The sequence below is a fragment of the Hemitrygon akajei genome, chromosome 14 (genome assembly GCF_048418815.1).
Source record: "Hemitrygon akajei chromosome 14, sHemAka1.3, whole genome shotgun sequence".
Classification (NCBI taxonomy): domain Eukaryota; kingdom Metazoa; phylum Chordata; class Chondrichthyes; order Myliobatiformes; family Dasyatidae; genus Hemitrygon; species Hemitrygon akajei.
In genome coordinates, this window is record NC_133137.1 from 25,553,381 (window position 1) to 25,577,759 (window position 24,379).

At 40.3% G+C, this 24,379-nt stretch overlaps 1 protein-coding gene across 2 annotated transcripts in view; it reads right to left on the reverse strand.

Annotated features, from left to right (window-relative positions):
- Window positions 1–24,379, reverse strand: part of thoc5 (THO complex 5) — a 54,844-nt gene that overhangs the window by 19,928 nt on the left and 10,537 nt on the right. Inside the window, exons 5-11 of one of the 2 annotated variants that reach the window (XM_073065717.1) lie at window positions 23,140–23,286; window positions 21,482–21,596; window positions 16,982–17,114; window positions 16,327–16,362; window positions 8,706–8,783; window positions 7,474–7,517; window positions 3,683–3,782 (exon numbers count right to left, since the gene is read on the reverse strand). In XM_073065717.1, the coding sequence (XP_072921818.1) occupies window positions 3,683–3,782; window positions 7,474–7,517; window positions 8,706–8,783; window positions 16,327–16,362; window positions 16,982–17,114; window positions 21,482–21,596; window positions 23,140–23,286 (653 nt within the window). The remainder of the gene's footprint in view (window positions 1–3,682; window positions 3,783–7,473; window positions 7,518–8,705; window positions 8,784–16,326; window positions 16,363–16,981; window positions 17,115–21,481; window positions 21,597–23,139; window positions 23,287–24,379) is intronic. The other variant, XM_073065718.1, reaches the window with a different exon arrangement.

Here is a 24,379-nt window from a genome sequence, read left to right on the forward strand (position 1 = left end):
TTCTGTCTGACCCAATCTCCAAACCTTCTCCCCATAACCCTTTATGTCTGACTTATCAAGAACCTATCAACCTCTGTCTTAAGTATACATAAAGACTTGGCTTCCACAGCTGCCTGTGGCAAAAAAATTCCACAGTCTCCACTCTCTGGCTAAACAAATCGGAAACATCCACTATACCTATCCCTCTACCTACCTTCATATCATGTTCAAACTTTGCAACAAAGCCATCAATTCTATCATCCAAACGATTGACATACAATGTAAAAAGAATTGTCCCAACACAGACACCAGTGGTCATGAGCAGCCAGCTAGAAAAGGCTCGCCTTATTCCCACTTTTTGTCTCCTGCCAATCAGCCACGTCTTTATCCTTGCTAGAATCTTTCCTGTAATACCATGGGCTTGTAGCCTGTTAAGCAGACTCATGTGTGGCACCTTGTCAAAGGCCTTCTGAAAATCCAAGTACACAACACCCACTGATTTCCTTTTGTATATCCTGCTTGTTATTTCTTGAAATAATTCCAACAGATATGTCAGGCAAGATTTTCCCTTGAGGAAACCATGCTGACTACGGCCTATTTTATCGTGTGCCTCCAAGTACCCTGAGACCTCATCCTTAATAATTGACTCCAACATCTTCTCAACCACTGAGGTCAGACTAATTGGCCTATTGTTTCCTTTCTTCTGCCTCTCTCCCTTCTTGAAGACTGGAGTGACATTTTCAATTTTACAGTTTTCTGGAAGCATTCTAGAACCTACTGATTCTTGGAAGTTTATTACTAATGCCTCCACAATCTCTTCAGTCACCTCTTTCAGAACTCTGGCATGTATACCATCTGGTGGTCACTCATCCACCTTCAAACCTTTCAGTTTCCCAAGAACCTCCTCTCTAGTTATGGTAACTTCACACACTTCGTGCCCCTGACACCTGGAGCTTCCACCATATTGCTGGTGTCTTCCACTATAAAGACTGATGCAAAATATTGATTTAGTTCGTCTGCTATTTCGTTGTCCCTCATTACTTTTTTTGCATCGTTTTCCAGTGATCTGATATCCACTCTTTGTTTCTCTTTTACACTTTACGTATCTGAAGAAACTTTTGGTATCCTCTTTAATATTATTGTCTGGCTTACTTCCATATTCCATCTTTACCTTCTTAATGACTTCTTTTAGTTGCCTTCTGTTGGTTTTTAAAAGCACCCCAATCCTCTAAATTCCCATTTTTTTTTGCTCTATTATATGCCCTCTTTGGCGTTTATGTTGGCTTTGACCTCTCTTGGTATGGTTGTGACATATTTCCTTTAAAATACTTCTTCCTCTTTGGGACATATATATCCTGTATCATCCAAATAGCTTCCAGAAATTCTAGTATGCTGCTTTGCTGGCATCCCTGTCAGAATTCTTTTGCAATCAATTCCGACCAGCTCCTCTCTCATGCCTCTGTAATCCCCTTTACTCTGCTGTACCTGATACCTTAGGTTCTCCTTCTCAAATTTCAGGCTGAATTCGATCATATTATGATCACTTTCCCCTAAGGGTTCTTTCACCTTAAGCTCTCTAATCAATTCCGGCTCATTGCACAACACCCAATCCAGAATAGCTGGTCTTCTACTGGGTTCAACCACAAGCTGCTCTAAAAAGCCATCTCTTAGGCACTCCAGAAATTCCTCCTCCTGTAATGCACCACCAACCTGATTTTCCCAATCTACCTGTATATTGAAGGCCCCCACGACTATTGTAACAATGCCCTTTTGGTACCCATTTTCTATCTCCTGTTGTAATTTGTAGGCCACATCCTTACTACTGTTTGGGGGTCTGTATACAACCCCCATCAGGGTATTTTTACCCTTGCACTTCCTTATGTCTCTCCACAATGATTCAACACCTTGTGACCCTCCGTTACCTCTTTCTAACGATTTGATTTCATTTTTTACCAACAGAGCAACACCACTCCCTCTGCCTTCCTGCCTATCTTTTCAACGCAATGTGTATCCTTGGACATTAAGCTCCCAGCTATAATGATTCAGTGATGCCTACAACATCATACATGCCAATCTGCAACTGTGCTGCAAATTCATCTACCTTATTCCATATACTGTGTGCATTCAGATACAACACCCTCTGTCCTGTTCTCACCTTTTTCGATTTTGTCTGCCTTTTATGTTGCAACTTATCTTGTTGATTGCAATTTTGCCCTATCAACAGCCTCTCCTTACTACACGTTACCTCTCTTTGTAAACCAGCTACCTCATCTTCAGCATTATTATCCACCCTTCCTCCAATACTTCTTGCATTGAAATATACACAGCTCAGGACACCAGTCGCACCATACTCAACCCTTTGATTCCTAACTTTGACTGAGGTCTTAGCAACATCTGCCTCCGCAAACTCTCCACTAACTACTCTGCCAATCTGGTTCCCATCTCCCTGCAACTCTAGTTTAAACCCCACCATGCAGCATTAACAAACTTTCCCACTAGGATATTAGTCCCCCTCCAGTACAGGTGCAAACTGTCCCTTCTGCACAAGTTCCACCTTTGCTGGAAGAGAGCCCAATGATCCAAAAACCTTATGCCACCCATCCTAGGCTGTATAATCTTCCTTGTTCTGGCCTCACTAGCATGTGGCATGGGTAGCAATCCTGAGATCACAACCCCAGAGGTCCTGCCCTTTAACATAGCACCTACCTCCCTGAACTCCCCATGTAGTGTCACGTCACTTGTCCTACCCATGCCATTGACACCTACACTGACCACGACTTCTGGCTGTTCATCCTCCCACCTGAGAAGGTTGAGGACCCGATCTGAGATATCCCAGATCCTGGCACCCAAGAGGCAAGCTACCATCTGGGAATGTTGTTCTCACCCACAGAACCTCCTGTCTGTTCCCCTAACGAATCCCCTATCACCACAGCATGCCTCTTCTCCCCCCTTCCCTTCTCAGTCACAGAGGCAGACTCAGTACCAGAGACCTGACCACTGTGACTTTCCTCTGTTAGGTCTTCCCCCTGCGACAGTACCCAAAGTGATATACCTGTTGTTGAGGGGGATGGTCATAAGGATACTCTGCATGAGCTTCTTAACCCCTTTCCCCTTTCTGACTGTCACTAAGTTTTCTGTGTCTTGCTCCTTGTAAATAATATAAACCAACCAATCTCTTCTCAAAAAGAATTTTGAGCTGCTATACATTGCGGCAATTAAAAAATGCCAGAGGAATCCAAATGTTTGAGAAAAAACTGACGTTACAGGTGGTCCTTTTAAAATTCTGAGCATAGCACTTATTTAGAACATAAATCTCTCATTGGAAACCGGGTTGCTGACAGAACTTACGAAGTGTTTAGAGCAGCACTTGAATTGTCTAAGTCCAGAATGCTAAAGCGAAGTGCTGGAAGATGGATTTAACATAAATGGTGTCAACTGGTCAGCATAGATGTGGTGGGGGAAATGCCTTGGCCCCATGCTGTATGACAGTCCCACTCTTAGCAACAAATACAGAGATAATTCTACATCTGTAGCAGTACATTAAAAAGCAATACATCAAATACAAAACAGCAGTATTGAACTTACATAGCCTATTTTGCGTTGGTATTTTTCCAGCTGGTTTCTGTGATTTTAGATAGTTCAAAGGTACATACCCTTTTACATTACAATTGGTTAAGGCAAAGAAGGGAGGATTAACTCTAACCTTTGTATTTTAGGTCTAAAGCAACAGACAGAGGGTGCCGCTTCAACATTTCTCTGCGTTTATCATCTAGCTGTAGGCCAAGAGTTGGGCGACGGCGTTTCTGAAAAACAGATTAATAGTTTGGGGAATAATTTATACTCCCAACAAATTTGATAACAGGAAGTCGCATTTATCATATTAATATGGTTATTACAATGGCTGGTCAAGCAGAAAATCTTAACTTGAGAATAAGACATAACGGGACATGAGCTAATCATTTTGAGTATCTTCTTATGATATTTATTCCTGGTTATATTTTAAGAACCTTTACATTTCCTTTTGCGAAGATTCTTCTCAGAATACATTCCTCATATTTATTTTTCAACATAGACTTTATTTGTCTTAGAAGAAAACAGTTTTAAGTAATTCTTTTGTAAATAGCTGAATCACAGATTAATAGAAACATTAACTTTAGAATATATTTGTTTTGACATAACAATTTGATAACGAATTAAGAGCGCGTTATTAGTAGATGACCCGTTAGCACTAACTGCTTAGAGAAATATAACTAATCAGTGGAGTCAATCAACCTAGACTGCTTGATAGTTAGTTAGTACACACACAAACACACCCACCCACCCACCCAAGATATAAAATGAGAGTGCCTAAGAGTTGTGCACAGCATTGTACTTGTCAACATGGAGTGGAGAATGAGTTTGTAAATCTGGCAAAAGCAAAGGATCTTGGGAATAGCAAGGGTGGAGCGCTGTGGGAGAGGTGGCAGAGAAGGATGCCAGGTGCAGGGGTAGGGGTGGCACAGGTGCAGTCACACCAAGCACCCAGCACTGAGACCAAGGCAAAGTCATTTGATTCTAAACAATTGGTTTATTGATCATTACAGAAGGTTGCCCTGGTGTTTCCTGCTCCCTCCCCTCTTCCTAACCATGGTTCCCTTCTCCCTGCCCGCTTCCCACTCTCAGTCCACAATGGAATCAGGTTTATCATCATTCACACGTTATGAATTTTATTCTGCAGCAGCAGTACAGTGCTGGTATGATGAGACTGAGAGTTTTTTTTAGGATGACGGCAATATATTTCGTAAAGGAGTCTTGGGTAAATTACCCACATAGATTAATAGTTATATCTAGATGGAATAGAAGCATTAGATTTAGAAAAAAAAACAGTAGGACTCCATTGCTTACAAGCCTCGTGATTTCTTCAATTAATATTCTTGCTTGTCATCAGCATGGACAAATGCCTGCAGAGCACACCCGCCATTTCAGTGTGAACATGACTAAGCATATGTTGAATGTGGGTACTCTGCCAAGACTATCATCAAAGTTGACATTTTAGCCGTTTATTAAGCTGTCAGTAAGATTAGTAGCTCTGTGGCAATGAATGACTGCAGAAAACTTCTGCATTCAACTTTTACAGCAGACAGTGTCAGATGCTAGCAAGTCTCTTAATGCAGAAATGCTGTATTGCGATATTCTGCTATGCAGTGCTAAAAAACACTGTTCTGGCTCTGACCGCTGGTGCAAAAAAATTGAAGACATGTGGGATACCTGGTATACTTCAGCTGAACCACTCTCCAAATGCCGTCCATCACAAGGCCACCTTCTCCTTAAGATGGTAAGTGTAATCAGGAACCAACGCAACCATTAAAAAAATCATTGCAAATGTGCTTTCAGTGATATTGTCCATTCTGGGAAAAAGTAATTAATATTCATGTTGTTGGAAGGACCAAATCATGGAATGCATTTGTTGTAAAGTCTAGCATTTCACTGACCAAAGAGCATCCAAGGCATTAAACTCATATAAAAAGTCTACCTTTGACTGAATAATTCTGCAATATCCTATGTAAAGTGGTTACCATGGTGAGCATCTACCATGAATCATTATATTCACTCACTCACTAAGATACAGTTCAAGAAGCATCTCCCTTTCCTGTTCAGCACTACAGGAGACCGTGGGATTGATCGGCAGCATTGTGAGTTTTTTCTGTTTGGTAAAGGTTGAAGCAGTAAACAGTATCATACAAAACTGTTTAAAGGGTACATATGTAAACATCTTCACGTACACTTTTGCAAAAATAATCAATTACTGCTTTAAGTGTTTTGCTCAAGGCAATGAAAATGGTGACAATTACAGATTATAGATTACTTCAAAAGTGCAGCTCTCTTCCTTTCATCAGCTTCTAGTTCCTACTTTAATGAAGATACAAGACCAAAATAAAACATGCTTATTTATTTTTCACAGTATGCAAAATCTAACACTTTTCAGAAATACCTATTTAGAATCAGAGAAAAATACAGCACAGCAACAGGCCCTTTGGCCCATCTAGTCCATGCCAAACCATTTAAACTGCTCACTTGCATCAGCCTGCAATGGGACCAAAGCGATCCATACCCCTACCATCCATGTACCTATCCAAACTTCTCAAGTGTTGAAACTGAACTTGCGTGTACCATTTGCATTGGCAGCTCATTCCACACTCTCACAACCCTCTGAGTGAAGAAGTTTCCCCTCAATTTCCCCTTAAACGTTTCACCTTTCACTCTTAACCCATGACCTCTGGTTGTAGCCCCACCCAACCTCAGTGGAAATTTGACTGCTTTCTTCTTAATATAGCATATTAAAATAATCTATGCTCCATGACAATGTTAGCAAAGAACCAGCTCAACAAAAAGTATCCTTAATGAACCTTTCCTCCTATGTTAACAGGAGTTTTTGTTTCTAAATTATATAATTGCAGATGCATGCTTAGAGATTAAAAGTGAACTAGAAACCATAATTAGTTACAGGTCAAGAAATAGATACCAACTCATTTGACTCCATGATGAACCTGTCAACATATAGCTTCTAATTAACTTCAAGATTTATTTATTGACACCCTCATTCTCTGTATCAATAAAACGTTACCTGTGTCTTTGGCCTCCCATTCTCCAGCTTTCCTAGCATTCAGCACTCAAAATGCTGGTCCATGATATTATCATGCACCAACTCACACATATCATCAAAGTCTTTGCTGGCTGCCTGACCCATTTTCATTTACGTGGTAACAAACTAATCTAAAATCTTTTCCTAAAGGGGTTGTAGAATACAGAAATTCTGATACTTTTTGCTTCAAGTACTCAAACTGTATTCTTTGCAATTCACCTTCTCTGAAAAAAAAGACCCCCTTAAAAGCAACCACTGACAAGCTATATCTAGCACCTCAACCTTGCTTTGTATACACTAGGTTGTCAAGCATGGCTTACAAAGAGCAACACAGGGTGATGGAGTAGAGATACATCGCTACCTAAGGAGGGGTAAGACACACCTCTCCACTAGCCTGTAGGCCACCTTTCGGCAAAGTGTAGCACCTGCTTAGCCCCCAGGTATCACTCACAGTCAGATCTCATTGTGGCTTGTTTTATTGGAAATGAAGAACTGGCTTCAGATTAAGTAGTTCAGATCAGACCCTGATCAGGGTCACGAGAACCCATGGGAGCAGGTGGTGGATGGTCCTATGAACAACTGGTACACATCACAAATTCTGGTTATGGGACCACTGACGCCAGGCAGAGAATCTTTGAAGAGTATTGATGCAGGTTGGGGTCACTTGTCTCGTCCAGACACTGCCCAGAAGGCAATGGTAAACCACTTCTGCAGAAAGATTTGCCAAGAACAATCATGGAAGATTGCAAAACTTCAAAGCACTGGCTGGTTTAGTGATCGCTGGTCAAAAGAGCACTATTCCTGATTTTGTTTAGGGATGCAACAATGCCAGCCAGAGTAGATCGACTTCTGCAGAAATTACTGTTACTTACAGTTGTTGTCTGCTCCTCTTCTGCATCTGAGTCACTTTCATCATCTGCGAAGCAAAGGCAAATAAATTAAGAAACTTAACAAGAACTGACAATCACACATTGTTTAGATGAAACAAAGGATAGTGATATGGAAGTAAACAGCTGTTGATAATCCTCTACCACTTTAACCTGAAGCCAGTTCTTCATTTCCAACAAAACACTGTGTACTAAGCCCTCTCCTTTACTCTCTGTATACCCGTGACTGTGTCGCCACCCACAGCTCCATTCTGCTAATTAAATTTGCTGATGACAGTACACTGATTGGCTTAATTTCAAATAATAATGAGGCAGCCTACAGAGAAGTTGTCATCACTCTGACACAGTGGTGTCAAGAAAACAACCTCTCCCTCAACTCTCAAAAAACAAAGGAGCTGATTGTGGACTGCAGGAGGAATGGAGACAGGCTAACTCCTATAGACGTCAATAGATCTGGGTTGAGAGGGTGAACAGCTTTAAGTTCCTCGGCATAAACATCACTAAGGATCTCACGTGGTCTGTACATATTGGCTGTGTGGTGAAAATGGCACAACAGCGCCTCTTTCAACTCAGATCGTTGAAGAAGTTTGGTATGGCCCCACAAATTCTAAGGATTTTCTATAGGGGCATGAGTGAGAGCATGCTGAATGGCTGCATCACTGCCTGGTATGGGGGTCTGTACTTCCCTCAATCACAGTGCTCTGCAGAGAGTTGTGCGGACAGCCCAGTGCATCTATAGATGTGAACGTCCCAGTATTCAGGACATTTAAAAAGACAGGTGTGTAAAAAGGGCCTAAAGGATCAATGGAGACCCGAGTCACCCCAACCACAAACTATTCCAGCTGCTACCATCTGAGAAACGATATTGCCCATAAAAGCCAGGCCATCAGACTGATTAATTCATGCTGACACAACTGTATTTCTATGTTATATTGACTATCCTGTTGTACATAATATTTATTATAAATTACTATAATTGCATATTGCACATTTAGACGAAGACGTAAATATTTTTACTGCTTATGTATATGAAGGTTGTAAGTAATAGAGTCAATTCCATTCAATACAAGCCATGAGATCCAACTGTGAGTGACACCAGGGGCCTCACAGGTGCGCATGGCTTAACAAGCAAATTAAAAACATTTGCATGCTAATCAAAGCAAACATCAATTTAGATGTGAAATTCTCAAGTCTCAATAAATAAGATTAGTTATTACCTTGGGAATCTTCTGGTGGTCTTGCAAGTGCCTTGGCTTCTTCCACGTCCCCATCAATTGCTACTGTAAGGTTTTTGTCTGGCAAAAGAAAAATTTGATCTATTTAGCTGTGGATACACATGGAAAATTTAGATATTTAAACAAGTTGTGTTATAAAAGCCATCATAACAATAGTTCATTAGCAGAAAATATGGCTCATCTTTTTCGTGAGGCAGCATTTTACACACACAGAAGTTAATAATTATTCACAGTATTGTATCAGGAAACTGCACAAAGTGCTTGCTATCATATCTGCTTTTAATATATTGAGGATTAAAATAATTCTACAAATATTCAGCTTGGAATCTGGAGGTATTATTAACATACTTAGTATTATCATACCTGATAGCAAGTAAATTGATCATTATTGCTTTGATTTTTATTGTTGCCTATCCAATAGCCTCATGGATAGTTATTCAAACTATCGATACCATTTATAATCAAGCAGAAAGACAACATAAATGTCTATTTTAACATTTATTTTACAGTTATGGTGGTGGGTGTAGATACATCTCTACCAAAGGAGGAATAATGCGCTCCTTCCCTCCACTAGCCAGCAGTTCACTCTTGGGCAAGGTGTAGCACCTGCTTAGCCCCCGATCTGGGTCATGAGAAGCCAAGGGAGCAGGTGGTGGATGGTTTTATGAGCAGCTGGTGCATATCCCAAGTTCTGGTTGTGCAAACACTGACGCCAGGCAGACAACCTCTGAAGAGTATTGATAATAGTTGTGGTCACCCGTCTTGTAAAGACACTGCCAGGAAGAAGGCAATGGCAAACTATTTCTGTACAAAAATGTGCCAAGAACAATCATGGTCATGGAAAGATACAGCACATAACAAATGAACGATAGAGCAATACTATGGCAAGCTTTTAATTAATGCAAGGAAAGCAGAAACAGGAGTACACCAAGCACTAACCTTATCCCATCCACACAACCCGCTCCCCACCAAAGTGGTTGCACAATTCAAATTGATCATGACTGATCAGAGCCCACACTGATGATGGAATAACATGACAGTACACTTCTTTAGCCAGTCAAATTTCGTGTTATGGCTAAATTGGCATGCTTCAAATTTCAGGTCACCTGCCCCACAGTCCTGTTAATTTTATTGTTCTTTTGGCTGGAACAACAGTACATGCTGTCTCTATATTAAATTACACTCATTGTATGGTCAAGTGAAATGTTTTGCCTTTCCCTTGGAATCTAGGGAAATGGGGTTGCAGGAAAATGGGGTTGAGGATAAAGATCAGATAGGACCTTACTAAATGATGGAGGTGACATGAGCTTTCTTTTGCTTCTTTCCCCTTCGCATCACAGAATGCAAATACAAGAGATAAGAAGAGACCACTGCAGATACTAACAGTCTGATGTAAAAGGAGAGGGGTCTGAAACGTGCAACAGGTCTTGAAGTATCTGCAAAAATGAGTCAACGCTTCACATTGCTGACTTTTCATCACTTCTGGTGAAAGTCAAAAGTCATGGATCTGAAACGTAAAGACTGTGTTGCTTTCTCTTTCTCTCTGCAGAGGTCCTGTCTGACTTGAGTTTTTCCATCAATTTTTGTACTCAGCTCAAGGAAACTACTACATTAGGTCATCCACTAATTTAAATCAGTACAACTAAAGTGGCTTCAGCCCAACAAATCTTTGGATAATACCAAATATTATATAATTACCCCATATTTATGGATTGTATTTTATAATTTCTTGAACATTTCAAAATCAAGTTTGAAACGGATACTACACAGATATTAAAATTAGATTTCTCAATTAAATGGCAGTAAAACTAAATTCAGAATAAATTGTTTTACAGTGAAAAGCAAATGCAATATATAAACAGGGGTTGTATGTAGGGTGATAAATTCTAATTCCAAAAATACAATATTTTTCTAAGACTTATATGTAGTTTTGTGTGAGTTGCAATTAAGAGCGATAGAAGGTATCATCAACAATACTGGTAAATAACCTGTTCACTGATATTTGGTCTGCATTTTACCAAGACCAGCCAGCTACAGATCTCAGTCTTGGCCAAGCATAGAACAGACTGCTAAATTCTTGAGGTAAGGTAACATGGACTGTCGTTGACATCAAGGCAGCATTTAACAGAGTTAGGCATCAAGGCATCCTAACTAAGATGAAGTCAATGGACATCAAGGTAAAGCATTCCAATGACCAGAGCTACACTTTGCAAAGAATGATAGTGGTGGTGTTGGCAGTCAATAAAGAACCCCCAAAGGGCATCACTATAGGGGTTCTAGGCCTAGTTATTTTCCTATTGTTGCATCTATCATCTTCATCTCATTGTAAGGTCAGAGACAGTGAAGTTTGCTAATAACAGACAACATTCAGTTTCACTCACAGCTCCTGGCAAATGAAAGATCCATGTTTGCATGCAGCAAGTCCTAGACAACACCCAGGCCTGGGCTGGTAAGTGTTAGGTAAACTTTCCGCCATGGAAGTGAAAAACAATGACCACGTGCAACTACATAGTCCAAGCACATTCGATTGCCACCCCTCTCCCCGCCCCCCCCCCCCCAAGCAAAGCACCATCCAGGACAAAGCAGCCTGATTGATTGGCACCCCCATCACCCATGCTAAACAATCAAGCTCTCTTCACTACCATTAGAAGAGACTGAAGCATATTCCATCTACCGTTACTTGCCCAGGCTATTCAGACAGCACCTCGCAAAAGTGCAATCTCTGTGGCCAACGATAAAAGCAGCTGCTGCTTGGGAACACCGTTACCTCCAGATCACCTAGCATTCTGACTTAGAAACAGATTTCCATACGTTCAGCATCATGCAAAATCTTAGAATTTTCTCCCCCATAACACCGTGGAAGTTCACTAGAAGAACTGCAGCTATTTTTGGTGGGGGCTCACCTTCACAGGAGTAACTAGGGATGGGCAATAAAACATTCTGGTCTTGCTAGGAATGCCCAGGTGCCAAAAAGGTAAATTTAAGGAAGTGTAGAGAAAACGCAGTAACAAAAAGGGGGATGCTAGAAAATAATAAAAGACAGTGTACTGGATATGTCAGCATATGATGATTACAATTTACTGGAATGCTAAACGAATGGTAAAGCCGGACATACTCAATGCACATGATTTACATTTGTGCTTATGTTGACCTTGTTTAATAATAAATGCATATTTATTGTAAGTCTCTAAAAGCAGTCAAATCTAAATTTGTGTGCACCGTCCTACAGCATAAGAGTAATGATCTATTAAATAAAACATTTACATTTTAAATTTTAGTGATTTCATGAAGATACTAATTTGAGATTTTTACTATGAACATATAAATCCTTAGATAGTGCAAAATATGAACATTTCCTCCTTTGTTCCACAAGCATGGCACTATTTTATTATATATATATATCAGCACCCTCTGCAAACTTGATTAAAATTGCAAATGGAACCCCCATCTTATTTCAAATAACAAGCCAGAGTATTCATGCTCAGATTATAGTCACAAATAATGAAAAGTCTAGTCACAAGAAAGATAAATATAAATGTCCATCTTATATCCTCATTAAGCATATTAGGAAAGACACCAAAAATGCTGCTGTTAATGATCATCTACCCATTTTTTAAAGAAGTAACAAAATAAAACCTTGACCAAATCAAAGCTGTGTTTATCTCTTTTTTTTTTACTTTGATTGTGTGAAAATGAATATCTTGGATGCCCAGTTGAATTTCAGTAAAGCTTTTGTATTTGCAACAGATTTTAAAATTACTTTTAAATACCTTCAAAGGTATTAATTTTGGATTTTGTTCTATTTTCCCTCCATTTGTTTAGACTATTTAGATCAGGGGTTCCTAAACTGGGGTCCATGGACCCCTTGCTTAATGGTATTTGAACCATGGCATAAAAGAAGGTTTGGGAACCCCTGGTTTAGATATTTATTTGAAACTTAGTTTTATTTTTCCTAAAATCTACATATATATCAATCATATTAGAAAAATACTCCAAAATACATTTGGACCATGTCATAGAGAACAGTTGTACAATAATTTAAGATAGTTTCCATTTATATTTTCTATATTTAATTTTTGCAATAGCAGTAAGACAGGACATTGGAAATAATAATCAGCATGTTTCATTTAATGTATTAAGTCAAATCAGAATTTAGATTGTGTGAGTTACATAAGCACATGTACCCAGATTACCAGAAATAACCATGAAACATAAGCACACATTTGAAATGAAAGAGAAGGGTTGAGGCTTCCCTTATCCATATGTACTGGACATGCCCTGGTTTGGAAAAATACTGGAAAGATGTCTTCCAAACTCTATCCCAAATACTTAATTACAATCTGGAACATAACCCTTTGATTGCCCTTATCGGCACCTCCGGAGAGGGGGACATGCACCTCAGTCCGACTAAACGTCGCACACTGTCTTTTGCCTCTCTGTTGGCCAGGTGCACAGTTTTGCTCAGGTGGAGGGATGCTGCCCTGCCCACCCACACTCAGTGGCTCAGGGACATCATGTCCAGTCTACACCTTGAGAAGATCCACTACTCAATCCTCAATTCGGAAATAAAAGTTCCAAAAGGTGTGGGGACCCTTCCTTGAATATTTTCAAAATTCCCAGCCAGACTAAAAGTCCATTCTTTCTCCCTTTATTCAGTACATAAATCCCTGACCTCCAGCATTTTCCGGTAAAACTCTTCGGACTCAGATTTGTTATCATACAACAGCCTATTTACTAGAAAAATACACCCTCTCTATACCAATGCAGCTCTGTGGGGATAAAGGTTCTGTTTAACCCTTTTTGCCAATGCATTGATGGCTCGGAGTTAGGGACTGGAGGGGTGGGTGATAATGTTTGTACTATGGGTGCATCTCTTTCATGAATGTGAATTGTACATTTGCTATGCACTGCACAATTCTCCTTTACACTATGTTCTCTTTATTTTAAAAAAACAATAAAAATATTGTCGAAAGTGCTGAAAGAGAAGGTTGGTAGCTCGAGTTGGCTGCTTGTTTGTAGGGTTGTTCGCTGAGCCTGGAGCTTGGGTCACAAACGTTTCGTCACCAGTCAAGGTGACATCATCAGTGCGCAACTGAGTGTTGTTTCTGCGGAATGCTTGTGGTTATATTGGTCCGACTCGTTGTTCTGATTGGTTGGCTGTTGCACTGACCACTGCTCTCCGCTGGCTCCTGGCCAACCAGAATACTGAGTGATCTCCGCTGGTCTGGGTTAGCTACCTAGTTGGCCAGGACTTAGCGGAGACGAGCAGCCAGCACGACAGCCAACCAATCAGAACATCGAGTCAGACAGATATAAAGATGAGCACTCAGTGGAAACAACACTCAATTGCGCACTGATTATGTCACCTTGACTGGTGACGAAACGTTTGCATCCTAACCTTCAGGCTCGGTGAACCACTCTACGGACAACAAGTACATATTCTCAGTTAAACTATGTTTACAATTTACGTCAATGATTTGGATGAAGGCATTGAAAATAACATCAGCAAATTTGCTGATGATACTAAGCTGGGTGGCAGTGTGACATGTGATGAGGATGTTAGGAGAATTCAGGGTGACTTGGATGGGCTGGGTGAGTGGGCAGATACTTGGCAGATGACGTTTAATGTGAATAAGTGTGAGGTTATCCACTTTGGGAGTAAGAACAGGAAGGCAGATTATTATCTGAACAGTATAGAGTTGGGTAAGGGAGTAATACAAAGAGATCTAGGAGTCCTTGTTCATCAGTCACTGAAGGTGAATGAGCAAGTGCAGCAGGCAGTGAAGAAGGCTAATGGAATGTTGGCTGTGCTGCCTTTATGGCAGTTATTTAGTTTATAATATTTTCGCTTAGTGATTTGTTAGCATTTTTTTAGTTAAAGTTAGGATTGTTTAAATCAATTTATTTGTCTGTAATACATCGCGGCTGCGATGACGTCACATCCGGGTTCGCCGCGTCTTGTGGGAAAATACCGGTTTGAGATGAACGCAAGGGTGGGGGTCACTCTCATGTGCCGCCATAACGCTGGTTAGGTTTTCTCTATGCACCAAAGACACAGTGAAAGCAACGCTGTAAGTCATTAGATAATCGATATGTTGAGTTAAAATGTTAATGCCGATTCTGTTAAAAGTAACGACGGTCGATAAGGTTTATGTTTTTGTCAGTTAAAGAGTCGGGATAGTTTGTATTGAAGTGTATCTAAAGCAGTCAATGGAGCAGCTAGATTCTGACTGTATGCTGCACTTTAATGCAATGTAGTTATTGTAGTTTTACCTTTGCAAGTATTCACAATGTAAATGTGATATTTAGAAGGAAACAAACACTGTACCAATCTTGTATTGTTTTATCAACAGTTTTCACCATACGTTAATGTGAAGAGTGAACAGTAAATGGTTAATCTTACTGCGGCCTTGTTTGCATTGACTCTGGTTTATCTCGATGTTTACCTCGGCATTACGTCACACCCGAGTGAGAACGTTATATTGGCCTTTATTACAAAGGGAATTGAGTACAAGAGCAAGGAAATCCTCTTGCATTTGTACAGAGCCCTGGTGAGACCACACCTGGAGTATCGTGTACAGTTTTGGTCTCCAGGGTTAAGGAAGGACATCCTGGCTGTAGAGGAAGTGCAGCGTAGATTCACGAGGTTAATTCCTGGGATGTCTGGACTGTCTTACGCAGAGAGGTTAGAGAGACTGGGCTTGTACACGCTGGAATTAAGGAGATTGAGAGGGGATCTGATTGAAACATATAAGATTATTAAGGGATTGGACAAGATAGAGGCAGGAAATATGTTCCAGATGCTGGGAGAGTCCAGTACCAGAGGGCATGGTTTGAGAATAAGGGGTAGGTCATTTAGGACAGAGTTAAGGAAAAACTTCTTCTCCCAGAGAGTTGTGGGGGTCTGGAATGCACTGCCTCGGAAGGTAGTGGAGGCCAATTCTCTGGATGCTTTCAAGAAGGAGCTAGATAGGTATCTTATGGATAGGAGAATCAAGGGATATGGGGACAAGGCAGGAACCGGGTATTGATAGTAGTTGATCAGCCATGATCTCAAAATGGCGGTGCAGGCTCGAAGGGCCAAATGGTCTACTTCTGCACCTATTGTCTATGTATATGAAACTTGGATGAATATACTGACATACTCTGAGAAAGTGACACAGTATCAGTGAGTAGTGGTAGTTTCTTCCCAAATGAAATAATTGTGTATGGAACTCAAGCATAAGAGATCAATGATACTGCCCTTAAGATAAAACACCATGGAAGTACATGTAGAGATATTAAAAATGTCAAATACTTAAGGTAGCTTACTAATTTTTAAGTATGACTATACGGGATTAAAAAAAATATATATATCTGGTAATTAGGGTTGAATGCAAAAAAATGCCTTTGTTTAAAAAAAATAAAAAGAAATCTATCCCATTAAACCTGTGCCAAAATTGGTCAGAAATGGTCAAGCCCTCTGAAATTTTTTGCTCAAAGATCTTCAATTTGGTTTAAATCATTGTTTGTACTGTCTTTTATGCATTACAAATAGCACAGTTCTAAATGCAAAAAAAACCTCATAGCTTAGCTTTAAAAAGATTCAAGTCCCAATACTCACCCCGCCCATAGGGCTGGGAGGCCTTGTTCATCTGGGCTAATGGGGCATCCACCACCACAGCCAGAAGAGGATTACAAATAAAAAAAAGGGTTATGAAAGAGAGACACGATGTCAGTAAAAGAAAACAGATCAGCAACAAAGCTGAAATTAATTCAATATTTAATTTTTTAAGCTAAATCAAAGCCCAAACTGTAGTATCACTAGTCAATCCGCAGATAAGGAATACAATAGCAAAACACGAGACTTTACAAATGACATCCACAGCATAACACACTTAAATTACTCAAGAGATGAGGTAAAAGGTCGCAAATATGCCAAACTATTTGCTTGCAAAAGTTCTTAAAGATCTGGTCAAAGAGCTCTGCTAAACTAATAGAAGGATGGAAAACTTCAACATTGCTGTGAAATTAAAAAAATCTACAATACTACTAAAAATTTTCACAAATACAAAGATGTACTATTTAGTCGGTAATCTTTACAATAATATGTGTGAGGACCAGAAAAGAGAGCTTCATGTATTTAACTCACAATTTATATAAAGTTTTGTATGAGATATGTTTAGTCAATGTTAGAAGCAATGATGGGGAATATATGCATCACTAATCTGAACTTCTGGCATGCCACAGCACTCAAGTTGATGTTACATTTGACTTACCACAAGCTTGTCCGTAAGAATTTGCTTGTACATACAGCACATAGAGTGGAGGAGGCAGGTGTCTGGCAATTTCATACTGTTTATGAGCTTGATCAAATGGCATGGAAAGATACTCCTGGACTGGTAAAGATGCCTATTGAGACAGTAACATAAATTGTCAATCGATATTCAAACCTCAGGCCTACAGTACAAAACTAATTAATAAATTTTATGAGCATTCAACACACCATACTTTCAAGCAGGTTTGGACAATCTTACATGTGCCTCAATTTCCCGTTGATTCAAAACTGAACAATGGAATAACATAAGACAACAAAGATTTCGCTTTCTGAATAATTTTGGGGTTTATCTTACGGATTTTGGGCTGCTGACCTTGAAAGTCACCATGATATTTCTCTATTATGCACCATTTTTTTTGAAATCGTCTATATTTGTTATTTCAATCCATAATTCTAGTCAGAATAACTGATGCCAAGTTTAAGGAAGGCATTTTTGTTTGTCCACAGATCAATCAGGTCATCAATGACAGGCAATTTGAAGAACTTCTAGTGAGACTGGGGAAAATCACATGCAAGGCATTCAGGGACACGGTTGAAAATTTTCTTGACAACTAGAGCACCAAACTATGTGTAGCTGGTTGGCAACATGCTTCAAGCATACAAAACCATGAAGTGCAACATGTCACTTGAGATTCATTTTCTACATTGTCATTTGGATTTCTTGGTGCTGGCAGTGACGAGCATGATGAAAGGTTTCACCAGGACATTGTGGCCATGGAGAAATGGTATCAGGGAATCCATCAATGCTGGCTGATTATTGTTAAGCGAGAAGCCTCAGACACTGAGTACAAATGAAAATCATCAACAAAACATTTTTAGCTTAGTTGACTATTGCAAAGCACCATTATGCAATTAAATGCATTACATTCAATAAAAGATAATTTCTTGTTTCTCTAAATTCTTATGCGATACTAGTAGTCTGAAATTATAATTGTGTTCAGCTTACAGAGGTCTATTGTAAATAAAAATAATATTCTGAGGAAATTACACTTTTGAAAAATATTGTTGTCCACTGTGATTTACATAGAAGATATGATCTCAGATCTGTGCCTGTTATCGATTGCAACCACCACTACGTATCTCGGTAACACCACTGTGAAAATCCTGACAAAAATCCATCTGACTCATTGACATTCTCTATCTCTCTACATCTGACTGCTGACCACCACAGTTGACCATTAACTCTCCTCTGCACGACTTAGCAAGCCTTTCAGCTCAAAAAACATGCTGGATGAGGGATGGGCAATAAATGTTGGCTTTTCTTTAGCAAAGCTCACAGCTCCCAAAGTTGATTTGTGAATAAATGATAAATGAAGACCAAAAGCAATCTTAACTTGAAAAAATAGAATTAAGTAGAATCAGCGTTATTGAATAGTGGAATATGCAGGCAGATGTGGCGGGAGGTTTTTTTTTGGCATTTGGTAAAATTCCACCTTTCCCCAGAATCTACTGATGCAATTCTACACCATCTCAGAGAGCATCCTTACATCAGATATTACTGGCTGCTTTGGCGCAGCATCCTCTCCCAGAATACAAACACTCCAAACTGTCAATTCAGCAGAAAGTCTGGTTGCAATCTACCTTCACCTGTAGGTGTTTAGGACAAAGAAACTCGTAGGAAAAATCATTGTGGACACTGCCCACCCTACAAACCCAATAAAATCAGTACAACCATAATGGATCCAATGAAAGACTGCACCAATTGGGCAAACAACCAGTGTACAAAAGACAACAAACTGTGCAAATACAAAAAAGGAAAAAGACAAATAAGCAATAAACATCGAGAACATGAAATGAAGAGTCCTTGAAAGTGAGTCCATTGGTTGTAGGAACAGTTCAGTGATGGGGCAAGTGAAATTGAATGAAGTTATCCAAACTGGCTCAAGAGCCTGATAGGTGAGGGCTAGTAACTGTTCCTGAGCCTGGTGGTGTGAGTCCTGAGGCTCCTGCACTTTATTCCTGATGACAGTAGTGAGAAGGGAGCACGGCCTGGGTGGTGGGGGTCTTTAATGATGAATGCAACAGCGTTCCTTATAGATGTTGCTGGTAGATGTGATGGTTTTACAGGTGATTGATTGGGACACATCCACTGCTTGTTGTAGGATTTTCTATTCAAGGGCATTGGTGTTTCCTTCCTAGGCCATGATGCAACTAGTCAATATACTCTCCACCACATATCTATAGAAGTTGTCAAAGTTTTAAATGTCATGCTGAATGTTTGCAAACTTCCAAGGAAGTAGAGGTGCTGCCGAGGTTTCTTTGTAAGTACACTTAGTTGCAATTAATTGGACACATGACAGATCCTCTGAAATGGTAACACCAAACAATTTAAAGTTGCTGACCCTCTCCACTCCGATCTCCTGATGAGGACCGGCTCGTGGACCTCTGATTTCTTCCTCCTGAAGCCAATAATCACCTCCTTGGTCTTGTTGACGTTGAGTGAGTTTTTGTTGTGGCATCACTCAGCCAGATTTTCATTCTCCCTCCTACATGCTGATCCTTTATCACTGTGCAGAACTGTTTGCTTTGGTCCTAGAGATCCTGTGTACTGTTTCCCCATAAAATGACTTAGCATCATTACATATTAGTTTTTGATTTTCTCTATTGACTGGCCAGCAATTCTTGAAACAATCTGTCAGTCTCCCAACTTGCAGGAGCAATCACACTGTTGGAGATCTGCACACACTGGAGCAGAATCATACTACAGAACGAGCAAACAAGATTCGAAAGCTGCCTGGAACACTGGAATGATCACCGTGGTTGCTATGAATAAAAACAATGCCACCTTCTGCTGGAAGGTTGACAATATTACAGCTGCTGAATGTCTTGGCCTGGGTTTCCAGGCATTCACAAGCATTACTCTGCAAAACTGAGTTACTGCAGGATTTCTGCACAAGTTTCATTTAATTTATAAAACAACACTATTGTTGATGATTCAGAACCCCACCCAGCTGCTGCAATCTTCTCCAATTCATCTGGGGGGGGGGGTGGAAATCACCTCAACTGCTGTCTTATTAAAAATAGAGCTGATAATCTTGTACTTTGTTGCTTGAGATAGATTTTAACAAGGTGCTAATCTATAGTAAAAGTCTCATTTTACAAATGCAAACGGTAATATTCTCAAATGGATATTTCAAAATATATAAATAATCTGTAGTATTATTGCTGTTTCTAGCTTAATCATTATACACACTTCAAACATTATTTGGTATTCTACTTCATAGTTCAAATTTAACTGTCATTCAACCAAACATGAATATCCCTGAATACAACCAAATGAAACAGCATTACTCTGGGGCCAAGGGGCAATACGCAGCACCAACAGACACACAGCACAAAGCCCATATAAGATATTAGTAAAATACAGTCACACAAAAAATGTTTAATGTTACAGTGTTTTGTTTCCTGCCAAACATAATTGACCAAAATCCTTTATAGAGATTACCTCTATTACCAACAGTGGATTTCACATTCTTTGAATAAAGTCAATGATATTATTCAATTGACTATTTCAGAGAAATTAGATGACATTGTTTGTTACTTGCCTAGTCTCAATTATATGAAACACTAGTTTGAATGCCGACGAGAGGGGGAAAATCCTCTTCTGGAAAGTTAAATGTTAAATAGGTAGACATGTAACATGTGATTTTTAGAAGATAAGCATGACAACTAGAAAACAACCTGCTGGAAGAACACAGCAGGTCCACCTACATCTGTGGAGGTCAAGGGGCAGCTGCCATTTTGGGTTGAGACACCGCAGTCAGTTCAAGATTGTAGAGGGAAGATACCCAGTATGTAGAGGTGAGGAGGAAGGGGCAGTGATAGGTGGAAGCAGATAAGTGAAGGATAAATGGAAGATGGAACCAGCAGAAGAAGGGGTGGGAAAGGTAAACTAAAGGAGAAGAAACCCATATGCCGAGGTATCTGGGTGATGGGCAGAATGGAACCAGAAACAGGTGGAAGAGGGTCTCGGGTACAGGGTTGCTTTACAGCAGGGATTTCCAAATTTTTTTTACACCATGGATCATATCAATAAGCAAGGGTTCTGTGGACTCCAGGTCGGGAACTCCTGACTTACAGCATTTGTAGCTAAGGTACATTGTTCAGAAATGTATGTGGCAGAATTAACATTTGATTTAAAAATGTCTGGCGTAGATTTCAATAAAACACTGAATTCTTAAAACTTCAAAGTTATAAGCATGCAGCTTGAGCTTCAGGAAGGCTGGAGCCTGTCAATCACTGATGACGACAATATCTGTACCGCAATCTTTTCTCATTATTATTAAGCAAACATATTGAATGCAGGATTTTATTTCACTGGAGGCTCTACATGGATTGAACTACGTGTACATCATCACTCACCAGCAAAAAAAAATCCTGTTATCCTTGTACTGTTAAAAATGTTGATTCGTATGGAGCTCAGCAAGAGCTTTTTCCTCACCTGCATAATAGCATTGAGTCGTGGCTGTAGGCTGATTAAATATTCTTTTTTGATTTCAATGTCCTTCATAATTTTCTCCTTATTCGCTAGTGATTCTTTGTATTTTTCTGCCAACCTAAAACAAAAATAAACAAGAATCAAACTCAGTTAGATAGGCAGATATTCTTAGGGCGCGAAGATAACAAACTTGGAACTATTAAGACTAACTGATTAGGATTCACCTCCAAGAGGACCACAGCCTTGCCACTGGGTTTGGAGGCTTGTGTGCTTCAGTGACCCAGGGAGCTATATTTGCTGGAGTCAGGGCTTTATGCTTTGGCTCTTGGTAGGGTCACATGCCAAACATGTCAAAGGATAGAGCCCAGACTAAAGGCTGATTTTAGACTTGTGCGTCGCATCTACGCCATAGGTACCACGTACTCTACGCCGTAGGGTGATGTGCTCCTCCCCAAAAAAGTAATTCACGTGTCGCGGCGATGCAGACCGCAACAACTGTGATTGGTCTGCTCGGTAGCATCGCATTTCCAGTTGCTTCTTCTCCACCGTGTCTGTTCACCGATGCAAAATAGACGAACCAAATCGTCAAATCTACCTGCCAACATGTGAAAATGTTTGAAATGCATTTCCTTGCCCATGTCTCTCACGAAGAAACTCAACACAGTGGCATAAAAACCCCACCACCAAACAGTGTTTTGGCACACACCAATGCATGCTCGCTACGGTGTAGAGCCTACACAGAAATGAAAATCAGGCCTACGGTGTAGCCCATACATGCAAGTATAAATCAGCCTAAGAGTGGTCCACTGGCTCTCCAGGTTCAAGGGGGTCAGCTCAGGGCTAACAACCCTGACAGGGCTAACAAACAGAACTGTTACAGAAACAGCAATGAAGAATCCTTCAACACCTGAGTGGGCAATGACAGACAGAGATGGAGGATCTTCATTGCTGCCCTAAATGCCAGCAGGCATAAAAGGCAGTAAGATTAGCATTCAACACAAAAATAAACTAAAAACTCTATAAAGGGAATAAAGGTAGCCAGATGAATCTGAAAAACAAATATAAATATAACTTCATGGTGGATGCCATAGAATTCACAATAAAGGATGGATTAAAGAAACTTAATATGCATAAAGTTTGGTTTTATTTATTTATTTACTGACTGAGATACAATGCCGAACTGCCCCTTCCGACTCTTTGAGTCATGCTGCCCGGCAATCTCCCAGTTTAATCCTAGCGTAATCACAGGACAATTACAATGACCAATTAACCTACCAACTGGTATGTCTTTGGACTGTGGGAAGAAATGCACGTGGTAACGGGGAGAACTTGTCTGCAAATCCACTGGAGGCCTGTCCTGGGGTTGGAGAATGTCTGTGGTTGTGTGTGGAAGGGAGGAATACGGCTTGTTTTGCTGTTGCTGTTTTGTTGCTTGTGTGTTCTGTGTTGTTCTGTCGAGCATTGTGGGCTTGCTACGTTGGCACTGGAATGCATGTTGACAATTGCCACCTACCCCCAGCACATCCTTAAATTGTGTTGGTTGTTATCACAAAAGACACATTTCACTCTATTTTTGATATGCATGTGAAAGATGAATGAATTTCAAACTAAATCTGTGATGATATCAAACCTGGATTTCTTCCCTGGAAACTGTTCCTTACCTTTTACGCTGTTCAAGTTCCCAGTCCAAACGGGATAGAGTTTGCTGATGGGGATCATTCATTGTTAAAGTTGGCTTGCTAATTTCTGTTGGAGCATCTTTATAGAATTCCTCCACGTTCACCAAGTCAATCTCTTCATGTTTCGATCTAAAGGACAATACCGGTGGTTAAAAAACTTCAAAATAAGCACAAAACAATGTATAATTTCCAATTTACTCAATTTCCCTCAGGATCAATGAAGTATGTCTGTCTGTCTGACAAATACATCTGACATCAAATACAGCAATCAAAGTCAAGTGGTTTGTATAGTTGATTCGCAACTTCTAACTATCAACTCCCTACTTGAGTAGACTGATTCATGATCTTCGTGTATACCACCCAGAGGAGAATCACATCCCTGAAGCTTCTTGTGTAGCACCAACTGGAAATGAAATCAGGGTTGAAGGTGCATGGGAAAACTACCACATCCCAGTTTCCCACAAATCACACAAGATTCTGATTTGGACAATCACGATTCTCACACTGTAGCTGAAACTCCATTCCCAATGATGTTGTGTGATCACTTTTATTATTGTGCACCACAGTGATTCAAAGCTCATAATTACCTTGTCAAAGGAATAGGTAATAGATGCGTGACTCTTAACTGTATAAAGCGACACACACAAAATGCTGGAGCAACTCAGCAGGTCAGGCAGCGTCTATAGAAATGAATAAATAGCCAATGTTTGGTCCCAGAACCTTCTTCAGGACCCTAAAAGGAGGGGGAAGAAGCCAGGATAAAAAGGTTGAGGGGGAGGGGAAGTACTCTAGCTGGAAGGTGATAGGTGAAGAAGGAATCTGATAGGAGAGGAGAGTGAACAAAAGGAGGAGGGGACCCAGGGGGAAGTAATAGGCAGATGAGAAGAGGTAAAAGGTCAGACTGTGGAATGGGGAGGGGCAGCAGGAGGTGGCGGTGGGGGTGTGTTTGTTTAACTGGAAGGAGAAATCGATATTCATACCATCAGGTTGAAGGCTACACAGATGGAATATAAGGTGTTGCACCTCCACCCTGAGGACCAACACGTTGGAACGGGAATGGGAATTAAAATGTTTTGGCCATTGTGGAGTTCCTCTTGTGGCAGATGGAGGCGGAAGTGCTCGATGAGGTGGTTTCACAATTTACAATGGGTTTCACCAATGTAGGGGAGGCCGCCTCGGGAGTACCAGACTTTACAAGGCTGTAAAAGTTTCAATTATCATC